This window comes from Ochotona curzoniae, unplaced genomic scaffold, assembly GCF_017591425.1.
Source record: "Ochotona curzoniae isolate NIBS_2020 unplaced genomic scaffold, NIBS_Ocur_1.0 contig_3622, whole genome shotgun sequence".
Lineage (NCBI taxonomy): Eukaryota > Metazoa > Chordata > Mammalia > Lagomorpha > Ochotonidae > Ochotona > Ochotona curzoniae.
The window spans coordinates 12,661,563-12,680,957 of NW_024465926.1; the positions used below are offsets into that span (position 1 = coordinate 12,661,563).

The 19,395-nt window shown below is 51.3% G+C and overlaps 1 protein-coding gene across 1 annotated transcript; it reads right to left on the minus strand.

Moving 5' to 3' along the window:
- Positions 1-2,149: 2,149 nt before the first annotated feature.
- Positions 2,150-13,508, minus strand: VPS4A (vacuolar protein sorting 4 homolog A). Its single transcript, XM_040982465.1, has 11 exons — positions 13,283-13,508; positions 8,255-8,366; positions 8,003-8,150; positions 7,008-7,069; positions 6,782-6,901; positions 6,260-6,416; positions 5,270-5,418; positions 4,946-5,027; positions 4,519-4,738; positions 3,519-3,659; positions 2,150-2,972 (listed from the first exon to the last, which is right to left on the minus strand). The coding sequence occupies exons 1-11, from the start codon at positions 13,301-13,303 to the stop codon at positions 2,871-2,873; spliced, it is 1,314 nt and encodes a 437-aa protein (XP_040838399.1). The 5' UTR covers positions 13,304-13,508; the 3' UTR covers positions 2,150-2,870.
- Between the last annotated feature and the right edge of the window lie 5,887 nt (positions 13,509-19,395).

A 19,395-nucleotide genomic window follows, 5' to 3' on the forward strand; every position in this document is an offset into this window, starting at 1 on the left:
TGATTTCCTAAGGTCTGTATAGTCTGCTCCCAAAGCCAAGATCCCAAATAGCTGTATTTGACAACACAGGTAAGGTTATGCGTGGCCTGCCAAGGCCTTGGTATGCCCAGGACTCCCACTAGTCTGCTTGTGGACACGAGAAACATGGGGCAGGTGAGTCTCAGCTCAAGGTGTTGTTTCAGGACAGTACTAACCTGAGTGCACACCCACACATTTAACAGGTCAGGTGGAGTCCAGTCCCTGCCTTCACCTTTCACAAGCCGAGTCCCATGTGCAGCCACAACCTGGCTGGCTCCTTGGGTGCAGGTGGTGAAGGAAGGCTGCTCATTTAGAGTGAGCCTTGAGCCCCTTCCTGCCACAGTCAGGACAGGCAGAAAGCAGAACTGGTGCTTATAGAAAGATTAACATCACACTGACCTGTGTGTAGCTTTAAGAGAATGTTACAACTTGAGTTTTTTCAAATAGGTGCTTTTGCCCTGCAAATTCTTGAAAATAAAAAATATAAAAGGAAAAAAATATAGAAAAGGAGGAAGGCCAGTAAGTTATTTAAACAGCAGATTGGGGACCCCATGTGGTGGCCTAGTGGCTAAAGTCCTCACCTTGTATGCACCGGGATCCCATATAGACACTGGTTCTAATCCTGGCAGCCCCGCTTCCTATCCAGCTCCCTGCCTGTGACCTGGAAAGCAGCAGAGGACAGCCCAAGGCCTTGGGACTGTACATCTGTGTGGGATTTCAGAAAGAGGCTCCTGGCTTCAGATCAGCTCAGCTCTGGCGGACAGTTGGGGAGTGAATCACTGGATGGAAAATCTTCCTCTCTGTTTCTCCTCCTCTGTATATCTGACTTTCCAAGAAATACATTAAAAAAAAAAAAGGCAGGTTGATAAGGTGCACCTGAGAGAGACCCACTCTTCCCTGGGGCTGCTGTGGGAGCTGGCCTAGGCGTCCTGGCAATGCCCTGCCCTGAAGTCAGACTTAGCTGTTGGGAAAGTTGGTAGAAAGCCCTCAGTTACACTCAAAGTGAGAATACAGTGGCTTCCTTTCACCAGGATGCCTCCTGCAGGAGGCCTTATAGGTGCTGCCCTTCACAATGCCCTTGGGGTGCATGGGGCAAGTCCCAGCAAGTCCTTGCATTCCCAGTAAAGAATTCTTGCCCACCACAGGCAGCCATCGGCCACACGCCCACCAGCTACGTGGCAGTTCACTGTCAGCGATGGGTGGAGCCTGTCACAGTTGTGGAGACATAGGAAGGCAGGTGTCTGACGTTCTAACCCCAGCCTTGAGGATCAGCCACAGCCACCCTATAGTCTGTCCACCTCTGTGGCTTGCCAGGGTGTTTGGGCAGTGGAAATGAGGAAACAGAGAAAAAAAGGACTTAATGGCTCAAGTAACTCAAGTAACCTCTGAAAGTTCTCAGGACCAGTCACAGTGTGTGGGGGGCGGAGAGGGAGCGGGCAGTGTTTTCGGTCCTGACTTGTGTTTTGGCCTTCACAAACGGTGGTGGCATGGTGGGCAAGGACAGATAGCCAGTCACATGAGAACTCCCAAGTTACGAAGGGCCCAGCCACAGGGCTGCAAAAATGTCATCTGGAAGTTAGGCCTGTTGCTGTGGGTATCGTGGGAGTGGCCATAGCATGGCTCTAACCCACCAGCTCCGACAGCAGCTGTAAGGCCAGCCCATCAAGCTGCTTACCCCAAGGGGATCCACTCAGCAGCTGGGCCTGACCGGGGTGAAGAAGCCTCTCACTGGAAGGCCCCACAACCACTGGCCCATTCTGGTTTGAGAGGAACACCACTTGCCCCTCCACAGGCCCCAGGCTGGGTCTTTTCTGTGTCCACACTGGCAACCTCCACAGCCTTTGTGCCTTGGCCCTTGGCCCTTCCAGGCTGCCTGCTGTGGAGTTGACGGTCAGCAGCAGACTGTACATGTGACCCACAAGCCTTGCAGCCTCCACTGGACAACAACTTAAAACCCCGCATCAGCTATGGCCCGGGAAGGGACCTCGCCCACCTGCAAGGGTAATAGGCCTGAGAGCTCTGGCAGCTGTTGAACATCCCTACTTCTTACTGTCCGGGGGAAGGGGAGTGGTGGGTGGTAGGGAGAGAAGACTGGAGGGGCACAAGTCGAAGAGGAAACCACTCAGGTGGCTCAAGAAGGGAAAAGGATTTATTAGACCATTTCCAGGGGAGGGACCCAGGGCAGCACTGTGTTCAGGCTCTCACACCCAGAGGAGTTCAAGGCAGCAGTAGACTGCCCGCCTACCCACCTGCCTTTGCACCTTCTGATGGCAACATTTTGTGCTCACAGAAACCATCTCCCCCTGTGAGGAAGACATGGAGCTCTGGATGCCAAGGGGCAGGGGGGAGCGGGTGAAGATGGCTCTCCTGACTGTCGGGCTCTGCAGGCAAAGCTTGGCCTGGGGACCCGGGGGCTTCAGCCGGTGTCTTCAATGAGGCAAATGAGTGCAAGGAGCAGAGGCAGTGGCTGCTGGCCAGGGGGCTCTGCCACACCACCCACAAACACAGCCACTCCCACTCCTTGCTGTGTCCTCGTGATTTGATTTATAAACAGAGAAGTTCAAGCAGCATTAATTTAGGGGAACAAAAAAAAGTTAAAAGTCGACGCATGGGCAGGGAGAGTTGGTGAGCATCCAGGAAAGGGTGGGAGGAAGAGGGGAGAGCCAGAGTCCACCTTGAGCACAAGGGGCAGGAGGCGGGGCAGAGCGGCCCGAGGCCCGAGGCCCTTCCTGCTCCTGGGTGGCGGGTGGCAGAGGGGGTGCTGCAGTGACTGGGATGAGCCCACAGCCCATCTGGCCACTGCACGGAGAGTACCGTGGAACCCCCTTCACCATCACCCCAGTGAAGAAGTTTTAGCTCTCCTGGCCGAAGTCCTCTGAGAATTTCTTCACTTTGAGCAGGTCCTCTGCATTCACGGTGGGCCGAGTGGTGGCCAAAGAGCGGAGCATGTCCGACTGCAAAGGCCAGAGTGGGATCTGAGGAGCAGCCAGGCTCAGGGGCCCTGGTCTGCCCTCCCAACACAGCCTCACTGCCCCAGTGGAGAAGCTCACTGTCAAGGGCACCCCCTTGCCAGCAGCTGCCCCCTGTCCCCCATCTGCCCTTGCAGGAACCTTCTTTCCTCCTGAAGGAGGCAACCTGAAGGCTCAATGTCTCTCCACTACCTTAAGTCCCAGAGGTAACAGTCTTAATTGCACACCCACACCAGCCCTGTGGGCACATCCCTGCCAGGCAGACAGGCAGGCAGCACAGCAGACCTAGGAGGAAAGGCCCTGGCTCCTGGGATGGGAACCATCTCAGCAAGAGTTATTTGTTTAAACTGCCCACAGACTCTGGCCTTTTCTTCTGTGGACCAAGGAAGCCAAAGCCTGGGACAGAGCCACTTCCTGCTGAAGAATGTAACATACTAATTCCACAGGAGCCTTCACCACCTAGCCCACAAAGGCCTTGCTCTGGAGATCACAGCAGCCCAGCACAGGGCAGCATGGCCCTCTGTCACTTACCATGCAAACCACGGGCTCTAAGAGTTTGTCCCCGGGGACATCCATCCACGTCATTTCCACAGCCCCAGGGTCCCCTGGTGAGCATGGGGTTAGGAGGTCATCGATCATAACGCTAGGGTTCGTGCGAGAAGGGCCACAGACCTGAAACCAAGCAGGACTCTAACTGGGGGCAGGGCTGCCCTCCATGTTTGGGGAAGGGCAGGATGCCTCAGGGCTCCCTCAGAACACAGGGGCCACTCCTGAGCTGCCCATGTAGCTTGGGGTCTGGCTTCAGAGGTGTGTGTGGCGATTACCTCACAGCCGCTCTTCTCCATGACCCTTGCCCTGTGTCTTCTTCATTCACACTGGCCAGTGTCACCACGTAGTTACATCCCAAATAGTTTTCTAGCTAAAGCTGGCTATATTGGCAAACATACCCCATGTCCCCACGGCTCATCCCCTCACCTCCTAAGTCTGTAACTTGAATGCCACCCCAGGGTGGCTGGTCCCTCAACAGTGCTACCTGCCCACCCACCTCCCAACCTCTGAGTCATCTGCTGTCTCCCCTCAGTTGCCTAGGAAGCTGGGATTTTTCTGTCTGTTGTGCTCTTCCCCAAGTAGAGAGAGGCTGCTGCAGGGCAGAGATTTTTGTGTGTGTGGTTATTAGTCTCTCCTAGCACCTAGCAGAGTATAAGCACAAAGCAGGCCCCACAGGAGACGCAACAAGGACCTGGCAATCCAACGGATGCGTCCTCCCTTCAGCAGTCAAACATTCACCTGGCCTCTGCCCTGCACAAGGACTTGTATGACTGAAGAGGCCGCTGGAGGTTGGGAGGGGGCCCTGTTCTGGGGTTTCTGCAGCTGAGAACACCATGGAGGTGGAAAGCAGGTGCGACCTGCCCCAGAGCTGCAGGGCCCACGGAGCACTGTCCTTGGTGCTCCAGGGGAAGAGACTGTATCACCTGAGAAGGCAGGGAGCAGCAATGGGATCTGGCAATGGAAAGCAATCGCCACTACTCACCTTCTTGAAGTGTGTTGCTGACTGTACTTTTCTAACAGGCTGCATGAGGGAGTCTCGCACGATGATGCTGATGTCTGCGCCAGAGTAGCCTTCTGTCTTCCGGGCTAGCTCATGGATGTTGGCATCTGTGAGGTTGTGGGGAGTGCTCCCCAGATGTAACCGGAACATCTGGGCACGAGCAGCTTCCTCTGGCAACGGAATGTAAATTCGTTTTTCAAACCTAGAAAGCCAAGTGCAGGGCAGGAATTGTGAGCAGGAGGTAGAATGGTACAAAAGAAGGAGCAGCATGAGGACTGAGGGGGAGACCGGCCACACTGATGATTTCACAGGCCGACCTGAGGAGGACCCCAGAGAAAACGGACTGCCAGTCACAGGCTGACCATGGCTGCAGGAGACTGCAGCCCAACCCCACCTCGGGAAGACTCACCTCCTTCTAATGGCTGAATCCAACACCCAGGGGATATTTGTAGCGCCAAGAACCAGAGTTCCATCATTGTTATTCCCCACCCCTGTGGAGAAAGAGAGACAGCATCTGGCTTTAATGGCCAGGGCAATGAAACCTGTGGGGCTGCAAATGCAGGGTTTCTCACCAGCTGCAGCCAGCCCTGGGCCACTACGGGTGGGTTCCACCTGAAATGAAACTACATCTGGGCTTGGCCAGGGACACTCAGCCCCAGTGACAGCTCAGCTGCAGAGCTCAGGCTTGGACTTGGGTCAGCTAAAACTAAGGAACCCCAGGGCCAGTACGCACCCTGCATCTGGACCAAGAACTCTGTCTTGATCCTTCGGGCAGCCTCGCTCTCGTTTTCATTTCGGGAGCCACAAAGAGAATCTACCTCGTCGATGAAGATGATGGAAGGCTTGTGCTGTCGGGCCAGCTCGAACAGGTTCTTCACTAGCCTGGAAGGGTGGGGAGCAGGGTGAGCTCTGGAGGCTCACAAAAATGCCTGGCTGGGTCCCAGGCACCTATCTTCTCTACCCTTCCTACAGTGAGGCTGACACAAGTTATACTTGGACTGCCAAAAAAAAAAAAAAAATGGGAATCACAGGTCCTTCAGCAGTGTGGGATCCAGAGGCAGAGCAGCAAAGCTGTGTGGCTCGGCAGTGAAGACACACCAGTTAGGACACCCAAGTTCACACACTGGGTACCTTGGCTCAATCCCCGGCTCCTGTCCCAGCTTCCTGCTTGTGCAAATCCTGGGAGGTAGGGGTGATAGTTTAAATTGCTGGGTCCTTGCCACCCACTTGAGCCCGGATGAGGTCCTGGCTCTTGGCTTGGGCCTGGCCCAGCCTCTGCCACTGCAGACATGCCAGCAGGGGGGAAGCTCTGTCTCTTGAATGAATGAATAAATAACATAACAGGTGTCCATTTGTCTTTCTTTCCCACCCCCCATCGGTTTCCAATTCTCAGATCCCCACTGTGGTCTTGAGTCCAGTTATGTCCCATCATCTCACCCTTTGCTTCAATGTCTGCAATATGGGAGTCAGCCGTGGAGATAAGTTACCCTCAGGAAATGCAATCTCAGCTGACCCTCGGTTACTGCTCCTGCCTTTCCCTTGTCCTCTTGAGCCCTGCATCTCTCCCAAGTTCCCTTCCGGGTATATCTGTTACCCAGTACAATCAGCCAAGAAGATCGTCACCCTCCTGGCTTCTAGAGCTAATACCAAGTAGCAGCAACTGGGCGGGGCCTCCAAGGACAGGGAGCAGAGTCCCCGGGGTTGCTAGGGAGGGCCGACTTACTTTTCACTCTCACCCAACCACTTTGACATCAGGTCAGAGGAGGACACAGAGAAGAAGGTGGAATTGTTGGCTTCTGTGGCAACGGCTTTGGCCAGATAGGATTTCCCCGTGCCAGGGGGTCCAAAGAGCAGTATCCCTCGCCATGGGGTGCGCTTGCCTACAATGCAGAGCAAAGTCAAAGTGAGGTCAGCGTCTTCTCACGGAGGGAGGAAGAGGCAGCAGCAACCCACTGGGGACCTTTAGTCCCTGCGGAGTGTGGGAAGAGTTCTGTAGGAGCAGGGGGAAGATGCCGCCTACTACGAGCCCAGCTCCAGCCCTGCCCATGACTCCTGGTTGGCAGCAGTCTCTGACCCTTCATTCTTGAGGTGGTCATCTCAAAGTTCTAGTCACAAAGTCAGCCGGATGCCAAGGAGTAGACAAGTGTGGCAGGCTGGCCCTGGACCTCCTCTGACTGGCAGCACACTGCCAGGCTCAGTCCTGTCCTCTGCAAGTGAAGGGAACCAAGATGCCCCCCAGTGTTACCTGTGAACAAATGTGGGAATTTGATGGGTAAAATGACGGCTTCTTTAAGGGCTTCCTTGGCCCCTTCCAGCCCTGCCACGTCGTTCCACCGTATGTTGGGCTTCTCCATGACAACAGCACCTGCAAGAGGGTGACAGACCTGGAGCCAGGCCCACATGCATGAGCCGACCCAATGGAGGGCCCCACACTATGTCCTCCGCACCGTCTCAGGGCTCGAGCCGCTTACCCATCAGTTGTTCCTGCAGTTTCTTTTTCTCCGGGTTATCCCCTTCACTGTCACTATCGCTGCTACAAAAGGAGAGAAAATCACAATCTGGCTTTGCAGCCCAGAGCAAAGCAGCCTGCTCTGCAAGGCCAGGTTGCTGACATGGCAGTAAAGGACGCTGCCCCTGCTCAGCAGCAGTGACTGACCAGCGAGCAGGCACCTCATGGACTTGAAGTCCACCCGTTCGTAGCAGCTTCCCTCCGATCCTCTGGGAGACACTCTGGAAGCCTACTCTTGCCCCCTCATTTAGGAACTAGGAACAGAGATGCCTGCCTTTTCCTAAGGCTGCTGGGAAAGGTGGTTTGGTTGAACATAAATGAAAACACGTGCCTGAAGCAGCCTTTGGCACAGATGCACATGGCTGTGACACTCCACAGGGCAGAGAGCAGGTCAGGTTTCCCTCCAGTAGGGACCTGCCTACCATCCCTCCCACCCCTACAGCCAGCTCTTAGTCTGATGTCACTGATTTGCCAGTACAACACTCCCCTCCCTCCTGGAGCTCCCCCGGCCTCCAGGCCTGCTGCCTCACACCCATGAAAACGGCTGTTTTTTGCCAATGACAGCAGCTGACGTCTGTGTGTGCCACATGCTGGGCTCGACTCTGCGGGCTCTGTCAGCACCCTCATCCCTCACCTGCTCCTGACAGCAACACCAGGGGCCCTGCTCCCTCACCTTCCCCTTCAAAGGGAGGCTGGAGGCGCAGCAAGGCCAGGGCACTTGCCTGACATCACAAGCCTGTGAGTGTGGCTGCCGAGTCCAGTGCTCATGACCTCGACTCAGGGAGTTGATGCACTAAGTGCTGGATGAGGTGCAAAACCAAACTGGCTGTGGGTATTACTACGAGAATTCCCCACAAGGCCACGGCAGCCTCAGCGCCAGAGTGACAGTGACATGGAGGAGGGGGCTCAGCCTGGGGGCTCCCGACCCACCAGGGCTGCCCGTGCCTACACACTCACCCCTTGCCCTCGCTCTGATTCTCTTTGACTGGTTTCTTGCCATGCTTCTCCTTATTGCGCAGATAATCCTTCAGCTTCTCTGCTCGGTCTAGGTACTGCATGCACTTGGCTCGAATGCTCTCCTTGGCTTTGTCATTGTGTGCCTCATCTGCAAATGAGAACCAGGGTGGGACCCTGATGAGCCCCGGTGGCTTGCCCTCCTCTTCTTGCTAGAATTCTGCAGCCAGGAGGGCCCCCCCGAGTGCAACTCACACTTGATGGCGTGGAGGAAATACTCCACCGCATGCTGGTACAGCCGCAGGGCCTCCTCGTAATTCTTGGCTTTATCCTCCTCTGTGGCTTTTGTCACCAGATCAATGGCTTTCTGGAAAGGCCAAGCAAACAGCTCAGAGCACCTCAGCAGGTCTGGAAAGCCCGGGGGGAAGGGATAGGCAGCAGGAGTGCAGGCTGTGGGTTTAGGGGTGCCAGGCTGTTATCTTGCCCAACTTTCCCAGTGTTACCTAGAAAGACCTCAACAGGAATCTAAAAGAGGCATTGGCCCTGGTCACAGTGAACCCTGGCAGGTGGAAGGAATCTCCTCCTCAGCCCTGCCCTGGACCCAGTAGGTGGAAACCTAATGGCTCAGGTTGGGGCTAAAGGGTGAGTGTGTAGGATCTTTTATTCCACTGCCTCTGGGGAAAGAAAACTGGACTGGAGCAAAGTCATCAACCTAAGTGATCTGTTCATTTTCAAAGTCAGAGTTACATAGAGGAGGAAACAAAGATACAGACATCTTCCTTCTGCTGGCTCACTCCCCAGAAGGCTAAGATGGCCAGCGCTGGGCCAAACCGAAGCCAGCAGCTTCATCTGGGTCTCCCAAGTGGATAGCAGGGGCCCAAATACTTGGGCCATTTTCTGCTGCTACATGAAATGTCACCCAGATGGGATGCTGTGTCACAGGCTACACCACAACGCAGACCCCAACTCAAGATTTTTTACCAGATGCACCTGTGGTCTCTCTGCTCCCTGCTCCTGGCCCAATTCAATTTTGGCTAAAAGGGTTTTCCTACGCTGCCTCATGGTGGTACCCAAGGAGGGGAGGCTTGTACACACAGCTCAACAGACCCATAACTCCAGTAGGAAAGTGCTTGCTTACTCTAGAAGCAAACCTGTACTGCCAGTGGAGGGAAGCCGTCATCTGGAACCTGGATGGCCTGGAGGCCCGTGTCCTGGACAGCAGGAAAAGCACCTGCAGACCTAACTTCAGAAACCACAGCTTCATCAGCTCGTGGAGCACGGCCAAAACACACTCTGCCATCTGATCTGGAACCGGTCGTAGGCAGGCAGTACCTACTGCAGACCCTCCAGTCCCAGTCACGGCAAACCATGAGCCTCCTCACCGACTCTTGCTCATTGAGCCTTCATCCAGCCCTTCCTCATTGGTTAAGTCAGTCTCCGAAAGAAAGACAGGCACACACAGCTGACAGAGCGAAGCCAGGCTGATGTGACGTGGACTTGGCAGAGGAAGTGAGGGAGGGGTGTGGGTGTGTTGGCACCTGCTGGGGTCTGTGCAATAGGTATGTGGATGACACGAAGGTGTGAAGAAAACAGCTCCCCTGTTTGGTGTGGCCCAGGGAGCTTCCTGCTGGATCGCAGGGCCCAGTGGATGTCCCTACAACCACCTAAATACAGTTCTACCTCCCTCTGCAACGATATCCGACCACCCCGCTAAGAATTCTGTAATCTATTTAGGAATTGTTTGCCCCTGCAAGATGGTTTTTACAACCAATGTGAGCTTGGGAGTTACTGTTGCTGGTAATATCTGGGTGAACAGGCCTTTAACAATGTATGCTGTCTTGGTTGTTCTTATGGCCCTTTGGTTGGAAGAGCTCAAGAATGTATGTATTAACATTATAATACATGCTTTCAAGCTAACTTAGGGTTATTGAGTCCGTAGTTGTAATAAGAATTTATGTTTGTTGACCAGGATGATATTCTGCCAGCTCTACCTCCAGAGATGATCTCCCCAAGAAACCATTGGATGTATCTGGACAATCAGATGCTGGACTCTTTGCTTGGGATATGCTTGCAATGAAAGACTCTCAACTGAATTTGATTTGTAAATACTGCAACAATGTGGAGGAATCCACCATGGGGGGAGGAATGGGGAGGGGTTGGGGGAATCCCAGAGCCTATGAAACTGTGTCACATAATACAATGTAATTAATAAAAATAAAAGAAAAAAAATTTAAAAAGAATTTGTGGTTTTTCTGATTCTGATCTTTATCTTTTCCCCTCTGTGATACCTTTTCTCCTCTAACTGATAAGTTGTAAAATACGAATTGTAGTTGGAGTTCATTACTGATTAGTATGTGTTGTCTACTGAGGAATTCCTGGCTGCAAAGTCAGAATGGATAATGCCCTGCCTTAAGGTGAAACAATTTGCAGAATTACTTTTGGAAGCACCCACTTGACCATCAGAGTTGAGATCGAAATGGAGTAAACATGACTCACTGCTAACTGCAATTCTTTTCACCTTTATAACTCCTGTTTTACTTGCTTAGCTAACAGACTGTATGAGCTTGCAGGCCTAATGGCCAACTAGTGCCAATGGCCCTAATCCCCATAAACCAAGGCCCCAGACTTATTAACTCATAGAGAATTCAAGATCGGAGTCTGGTTGTCACAGGTGGCACCAAGGTTGGATCCCAGACCTGAGAGAGCAGGCAGGGGCTGGCAAGCCGAGATAAGCAAGGAATGCATAATCCTTCCTCACTCATCCTTTGTAAATTGTGCCCTCCTTGAAGCTGTGTCAAACTGCTCCTAAAGAAAACTTTGTAATTGTACTGCTCAGGACCCGCTCTTTGCAGTCAAGTGGATGCAGCACAATGACGTAAAAGGTTGGTGCCAGAGTTTGTGACTGCTTCCTTGCATTGTCCATTACGATCCTGAAATTGTAGTGGTCCATTTCCTCCATGCCTATTTCACGCACCCTTCTTGAGTTCCAAACTTGGCTGTAGCTGGCCTCTGGCAAGCGCCAGCCCCTCCACTATGTGCAAATAGAGAGCCCAAAACCTTCCCCCACATCAGCCTCACTTGGGCGCCCTCTCCTCTGACGGCTCTTCACAGGAGCACCCCAAGGAGGCAGTGTTCCTGTCTCCGGTGGCTCCCCTTCTCTGGAACAATAGCCCTCCCCATTCAGCTCCCTGGACTTTTCCACTTTAAGCAATTTTCTTGTGTGGATTCGTCCTTTGGGGAGTGGGGTTCAGGATATTGCTGGAGGTGGCTCTGTCCTCCATCCCTCTGCTCCCCCTCTTTCAGGCTTTCAGCACTGAGCCACTGTGTGTAAATAGGTTTTCTGGCTACTGTGCACAGGTTCTCACAATCATGCAGGAGACCTGCCTTTAAACAAACAGTTTTGCCTCACAGGAGGGGAAGGTGACAAGTCAAACTGCCAGTTCTGCCACACCTCTAGTAACACGGATGGCAAGAGGAGCGGTGAAGAGAAGGGTGAGGAAGGTGCATTCACAGAGGCTGGCCGGGGCTAACTCTCAGCCTGGCCAGGAAACCACGCAACTCTTCAATTCTGTCTCTGTAGTGCAAAAGCAGCCAGGATGTACCTGCACAACTTGGGATGTGTCCCAATAAAACTGATCTAAGACACTGAGTTTTGGATTTGGTATCATTTTCATGGGTGACGAGGCGGTCTTCTTTCCCAAGATTTTTTTTTTTAAGGGCAGGGAGCAGTGCTGTGACATACTAAGCCAAGCCTATGCCTGCAACGCTCGCATCCTATATGGATGGCCGGTTCAAGTCCCAGCTACTCTACTTCCATTCCAGCTCCCTGCTAATGTGTCTGCGGAAGGCAACAGAAGACAGTTCAAGTGCAATGGTTCCTGCACCCACATGCAAGAAGTCCTTAGTTCCTGTCTTCTGATCAGCCCAACTCCAGCCACTGCAGACATTTGGGGAGTGAACCAGCAAATGGAAAACCTCTCTCTGTGCCTCTCTCCTTGCTCTGTCAATCTGCCTTTCCAATAAAAAACAAAAAACAAAACAAAAACCTTTTTAAGGCAAAAACCTATGATGTTTCAGGAAGTGAAAGAGGCCAGTCACAAGGAACCACACACTGTACGATCCCGCGTCTACACAATGCCTGAACAGACAGGTCCAGAGACAAAGACCAGGAGCAGGAGAGACTGGGGAGGTCACGGTTAACATGCGTTCCTCCACGGGTGTGGACAATCCCTGTTCTTGAGAGTGACCATGGTGTGATGGCCGCACATCTCTGTCAACAAACTAAAAAAACTGCATCTGTACACTGTCAGACAGGTGGACAGGATGGGATGTGAGTCAGGTTTAAGAAAGCCACTTCTCACCTAACATTCTCAGCTCCCAGGTCATATAAATCCCGGTGAGACGGATGGGACCTACAGACTGGGGGTTGCCAACCTCGCAGTCACAAACAGAGGCTACATTTGGCTGGGATGATCCTGGCCCAGTATCCCAACTCATTCAAAGCCTGTTCCTCCACCTGCAGGGACTAGAACATCTCTCTTTTACTGATGCTACGGCCAAGTGCCCCTTCCTCCATCAAGTCCCGCCTAACTCCCCCACGCACTCTGTCTGCCACCACTCACCGTGCACCAGGTGTTACCTTAAGAATGCTGGAACTGAAATATTCAATATAGAGCCATCGACAAACCTTCAGGCTACACCCCGACATTTCCAGGAACAAATTATAGCCCAAGGTCACCTGCTAGTGAGTGGCAGAGTCGAAATTCAAAACCCATCCGAGGCCCGAGCAATGTTTATGTGTTCTGGCTACTTAAGAGGGCCAAGCATCTCGGGGTGGGGTCGGCCATGCATCCCGGCGGCGCCGCCCCAATACCACACTGCGCGATCCAGGGAATGAATGAGGGTTGCAGGCCCACAAGAGCACGTCGGAGCTCGTTTGCAGGGGGGGCCCAGGAGCTTCCGGGGTCGGGGCCAGGAGGAGGCGGAGAGAGTGACCAGCCGGGCCCGGGCCGAGCTCCCGGAGGCGGCGCCCGTGAGGCTCCGGGTGAGGCTGAAGTGCGGCGGCACAGGGGGCGCCGGCTGCACACAGCGGCCTCGGGCGAGCGCTAAGGGCTCTGGGGGGTGAAGACGCCCTCGGCTCCCAGCAGGTGAAAACAGACAGGCGGAGCCGGGGACGGAGCGGTAGGGTAGAATGGCCGCGAGATCGGGGCTCTCTGGGGCCTCCAGGCCGCCTGCCCGTCCGGCTCCGCGGCCAGCAGGCCCCGCCGCGCCGCGCCGGGGTACCTGGAGGGTTGACGTTGTCATTTCATCTCCTGGGTCCGCCCCACACCCCGCGGCGCTGCTGGCGGCCTCAGTCCGGACCCGGGGAGCCGAAGTGCTGGGTCTGGTGACGGGGAGCCCTGCGGGTCGGCGCTGGGCGCGGACTGGGCGGCCGCTGGCAGCCGCAGCCGAGTCGTAGGGCCAGCGAGCGAGCGGCGCGGCCCAGAGCGTCGGGCCTGAGCTGCGCGGCTGCCCCCGGCGGCCGCATCCGGAATTGCAGGCACCCCTTCCCGCGGCCGCAGGGGGCAGAGGGAGAGATAGGGGAGGGGCGTCAGGAGGGCGTGGCCAGAGTCAGGAGGGCGTGGCAGAGGAGGAGCAAGGGGCGGGGCCGGGCAGGCTGGAAGTCTTGGATCTAGCTCGGACTAGGTTAGCGTGGCAAACAATTAGGATGTGTTTGCATTTTGGGGGAGCAGTGGTTTTTCAGTCTGAGAGGAGGGAAGGTAATCATTGCGCTGAGGCCCACGGGAGAATTTCCACGAGCTGTGAGAACTTGTAAGGTCACCTGGCTAAGGCAAGGGGGTCAGGGAAGTTTGAGAGGTGAGGTGGAGAACCTTGCAAAGGCCAGGAGGAGGCCGCTGGGGGCAAAACTGGAAGCAGAAGTTTATTGATCTTCTGGTTCTGATGATCGATCGTGGTCCCTGGCTGTTGTTCTGATGTCGTTAGTTCTTATGTGGAAGGACTCAGGCTTCTTCCATCTCGTGTAGTTTATCCAAAGAGGGGGGATGTCTGTCCTCTGGGTTCACGGCATCCGGAGGCATTCCAGATCCCCATGTTCTCTTTGGCAGTTGTGATGACGTTCTTGTGTCCGTTCTGATTCACTTTTGGAGGGAGTCCAGGAGTCCTTGTGGGTGGGGGATAAGCCTCCTCCCGTCCCTCTGTTCCGCTCTGGGGTTCTCCCCTATTCTGTGCATATGACCACCTGTTAATAGACTGTTTGGGTCATTCCTAATTCCCCCTGTGTGTCATTGTAGCTTTTGCTATTGTCTAATGCTGATCTGGATCTATCAACTTTAAGATACCTATCCAATTCCTGTAGGTTACACTACGTGGGTTCCTAGCTTTTTCAAAGGAGATGAGAGATTTCTCTGTGTTCCCACCCAGTTACTGTGTATCGTAAGGAATTGGCATATATTGGGAGTTACAATCATTCGGAACATATGGGGTGAATATATAATAATAGCAGCAGATTTGTCTGAGGAGGATTTACAGACATTGGAAATCTTTAGGGTTGCTTGGTGTCCCCAAAACACCACAGTTTCAGCATGAAGCTCTACCTTCAGACCACAGAAGGTCTCCCCAGGAGGCCACTGAACTTATCTGGACAATAAGATGCTGGACTTTATGCTAGGTATATGCTTGCAATGAAAGAATTTCAACGGAACTTGAACCGCGGTTACGCAGCAAGGTGGAGCAATCCACTAAGGGAGGAGGGTGTGGGAGGGGTGGGGGGAATCCCCAGTGCTTATAAAACTGTATCACATAACACAATGTTAATAACAACAACAACAACAAAAAAACTGGAAGCAGAGAGCCAGAGAGAAGCAAGTTAAGGTCTGCTGCGAACTCACGGTGGGGAGGTGACTATGGCAGAGTTTTCAAGCTTTATTCTAAGAGTTGGATTTCTTTTTCTGTTTTTTTTTTTTTTTAAGATACATGGGGTCTAGTCTTGTCTATATAAGGCAGATTACAGGAATGGAGAGGCTGTGGACATAGGAAGCTATTGCTGTAGTCCAGGGGATAAAAGCTTGTGAGGGATGACAAAACAAAATGCCAAGTGCCAGGACCTCATGTAGGCCCCAGTTCGTGTCCTGGCAGCTCCACTTCCCATCCAGCTCCCTGCCTGTGGCCTGGGAAAGCAGTGGAGGACGGCCCAAAGCTTTGGGACCCTGCACTTGTGTGGGAGACCTGGAAGAAGCTCCTGCTCCCCATGTGAGGAGTGAACAGCATATGGAAAATCTCTCCCTCTCTCTGCCTTTTGAATAAATAAATAATCTTTGGCGGGGATGGGGAGGGGAATGACCTGCAAGTATTAGAAGAATCAGTATAAACACTTGGTTGTATTTAATTTTTAAAAACATTTATCTGTTTTTATTGAAAAGGAAGATTTACAGAGAGAGACAAAGATCTTGGACTGTTGGCTGGTTCACTTCCCCAAATGACTGCAACAGCCAGAGCTGAGTTGGTCTGAAGCCGGGAGACAGGCACTACTTCTGAGTCTCCCATGAGGGTGCAGGGTCCCAAAGTATTGGGCCATCCTCCACTGCTTTCTCAGGCCATAAGCAGGGAGCTAGATGGGAAGTGGAGCAGCCAGGATACGAACCAGCGCTCATATGGGAGAAATAGCCTATTGAGCCATTGAACCAGCACTCCCACCCCCTTTTTTTATGGTGTTGAGAAGAATGCAGGCACAGGAGGACCACTAAATAGGGCAGGGGAGACTGAGGTGTGGGGATAGGCAGCTGGGGTAAATGTTTCCAATTTTCCTTTTCTTCTCTTCTGTATGGGGGAGGAGGAAGACGCTATTCCCAGAAACCAAACTACATCAGACCAGGGAATGGGGATGTCCATTTGATGTCATCTTAGAAACCCCAATACAGAGAAGAATGTTCTGAGGGTATTGTTTGGGAATTTTTGAGAATTCCGAGATGTTGGTTCTGCTGCTGCAAGTTTGAGAAAATCTTTCCAAGGCCCATTGGCTGACAGAGTCCACCTTAGTGCATCCACTCACCAGATACTGGCTGGCAAATCTTGGCCAGCAGAGTTGTCCTACCTGTTCTGCTCTTCATCTTCTGATGCGGCATTAACATCACTTTGAAGGGATGGGCCAACGCAAGGAGTATGGATTTCTGTGGTATTGGACTCAGGCAGGTCCTGTGGTGGCACAGGATGGGCCAGCTAGAGGGCCATCCTGCAGACACATGTCCTTGCCAACCTAGGCACAAGAGTGTTATGGTGAGGATGGGCAATGTTCCAGACTGAAGACACACAACAACCAAGACACAGGGTACTACACAGGCTCCTGAGTCAAAAGGAGACAATTGGCATCATCTGCATAGGGTCTGTAGGCCCCATGCATATTTCTTAAAAGATTTCTTTTTCACTGGAAAGGCAAATTTATAGAGAGAAAAAGAAACAGAAAGATCTTCCATCCACTGTTTTGCTCTCCAAGTGGCTGTAACTGCCAGAGCTGAGCTGATCCAAAGCCAGGAACCAGGAGCTTTCTCCAGGTCTCCTATGCGGGTGCAGGAAGCGGAGCCGCCAGGATATGAACCGGTGCCCATATGGGATCTCAGTGGATGCCAGGCAAAGATTTAACCACTAGGCTATCTCCCCATGCAAATTTTCTGAGGGCTGCATAGAGCATTGCAGGGGATGCTCTTGTGTTTTGTAGGCATGTACTAGAGAATTTAAAGGTGGTTAAGAACACGATGTTGGGGGCCCAGCACCGTGGCCTAGCAGCTAAAGTCCTTGCTTTACATGTGCCAGGATCCCATTGGCTGCCAGTTCTAATCCCGGTAGCCCCACTTCCCATCTAGCTCCCTGCTTGTGACCTGGGAAAGCAGTCAAGGACCCTGCACCTGTATGGGAGACTTAAAAGAAGTTCCTGGTTCCTGGCTTCAGATCTGTGCAGCACTGGCTGTTGCGGTCACTTGGGGAGTGAATCAACAGAGGGAAAATCTCCCTGTCTCTCCTGCTCTCTGTATATCTGACTTTCTAATTAAAAAAAAAAAAATCTGAAAAAAAAAAAAGTATGATGTCAGCAAAAGACAAGACAGGGTGATGCCCAAACATGGTAAAATGTTAACATATTGGGAAATTTTGGTGAAGGAAATATGGAAATTCTTTGTACTGTTTTTGAATCTCTTCTGGTCTGATACTATTTCAACATAAAAACAGAAGAACAAAATATACAAGTCTAAAAGCAAATTTTTATTTACAGTAAAAAGGTTACAAAGGTATATATGTACTTATATATATAGTACCCTTAAGTTACAAATTGTCATTGTAATGTACAATGCTATATATGTGGGTATGCAACTCAAGGGCAAGTGTTGTCTATGCATTTATATTTAGAGTATACATAAAGCTTCTTTAAAAAATTAACAACAGAAATACTGCCATGTTTTATTTCATGGGTTTTTGATTTTGTAGCCAGATTTGAGACTTTGATTTTAAATAAGATTTATTATTCCAGCTTTTTTAAGTCTTTACGCTTAAGAAAAGAAAGCAGAATGCGACAGAATACACGTGAGAGGGTATTATCAGCGTTTGCACAGATAAGCCAAAAGTCAGCCTCAACAGGTGGTAATTTCCCATGCTGTCTTTTAGAAGACCTTGGGTCAGGTACCAAAAAGGTGACGCCTTTGGGTACCATGGACCTCTAATGCTGAACTCCTCTGACAGAGTGTAAACACAACACTGGAGTTATTAAAGTATGACACCTGTTTTTATAATGTGGGGCAAAAATACCCTTGAGGCAGAGGATTGTGCAAACCTGAAGCTAGTTCTATTAATTAACAAAACAGGAGGGAGAAGAATTAATTGATACCCACTTTACCATGACCAAGAGGTTGGGAAAGGCTTTTTGCAACCAAAGGAGAGACACATGACAAGACTTAAGTGCTGGGTTCATGAATACAATCATTAGCACCTGGTTGTCAGAGGGCAGCGTTAAATATCAAGACACCGGAGGCATGACCTAGTTTTTATGCTCAACTCCAGGATGCCTGAGAAACTAAGAGGAGCCGGGGTGACTGTCTCTTGCCAGGCACAGGTGGATCAGGTGCTTCTGGGTGTGCCTGCAGATGCTCCCTGAACTGCTGAGCCCTGGGTGAGTGGACGGCAAGAGGAAAGGGGTTCTCACGATGCGGAGAATTAACGGGACATTCATCCCTTCTCTCTGATTTTCCTTGGGAACCGTTCTCACTGGGGTTGAATGCCACAGTGTCATAAGAAAACTCTATTAAACATTCAGTATCTTCATTGTCATCTACCAGAGATGAACAAAGTCTCCATCGGTGCCAGGACTTGGAACAGCTGAGATGCTTAAATGGTCAGAGTGGATATGAGTGTGGGTCAGCGAAATTTAGAAACGGGATTGGTGAAATATGTTCAGTTTGTTCTGAAAAAGGCTTTCCCTTTGATCCACTTTGGACAATAGAACTTATTTTTTTTATCACTGTGATTTATTTGATGAAAGATACTTTTTCTTCCCCAAATGGAATTCTAATTTTGCACTTAATGAAAATGCCAGTCTACTCCAAAGTGCTTGGTGTGGACCAAAGCCTCAGAACCCCTTAGGACATATTCCAGTTTGTCAGATCCTGGTAAGAACTTCAGATACACACCAGAGGTGGGGGATGGGGGGAATGCCGAGTTGGTTACATCTTTCACCGTGGAAGGGCCCTTCAGGGTGCCTTGTTCAGAACTGCACAGTAAGTGCTTAATAGATGGAAAATAAAACTGCTTATTATTTAAAATGTCATTCATTAGATGGGTAGTTTTAATGTCTGCAAGTCCCCAGAGAGGACTGAGCAACTTTGGAAGAAGTGATTAACTATCAGGCCCCTGGGATATACAGTGACTGGAACACAGAAGGATTTGAAACCTAAAACATTGAGTGAAAGAAACCTGCAAAACCAACACAGTTATAGGATTCAGAAGTCAGAAATCTAACCAAGATTCATAATCTTGTAATACAACAAAATATCATTCCTCTATGGAAGGTTTTTGGTCTTAACCAATTTTTTTTTAAAGGACAACTAAAGGATTACAATTCATATGGTAGACTTCTGTTGAATACAATCAGATATGCATCCAAGAGTTATTCTTTGTAAAAGGCAGCACAATGCATTACTTTACATGTGGATTCGCTTACACAATTAGACTATGCTTTGGTTCAGTCACCCAAGTGGAGAGGAATAACAGAAATGGTAAGAGATCAAGCTCAAAGTTATGTTTTGAAACAGAAGAAATCTTGTTAAAATATTCTTTTGTGTTACACAATCATTCTCCAATGTGTCAGGTTAGCTAATGCCAAAAGCAAACCAGAAACCAGGCGTGCTGTGTGCTCTAAC

Excerpts from the sequence above, each read along its gene's own strand:
- VPS4A (XM_040982465.1), bottom strand. The coding sequence starts at position 13,303 with ATGACAACGTCAACCCTCCAG. Across the intron at positions 6,902-7,007 it reads ACTGCAGGAACAACTGATGG|GTGCTGTTGTCATGGAGAAG; the intron begins GTAAGCGGCTCG and ends ACCCTCTTGCAG. Across the intron at positions 3,660-4,518 it reads CAGCAACACACTTCAAGAAG|GTCTGTGGCCCTTCTCGCAC; the intron begins GTGAGTAGTGGC and ends GCTTGGTTTCAG.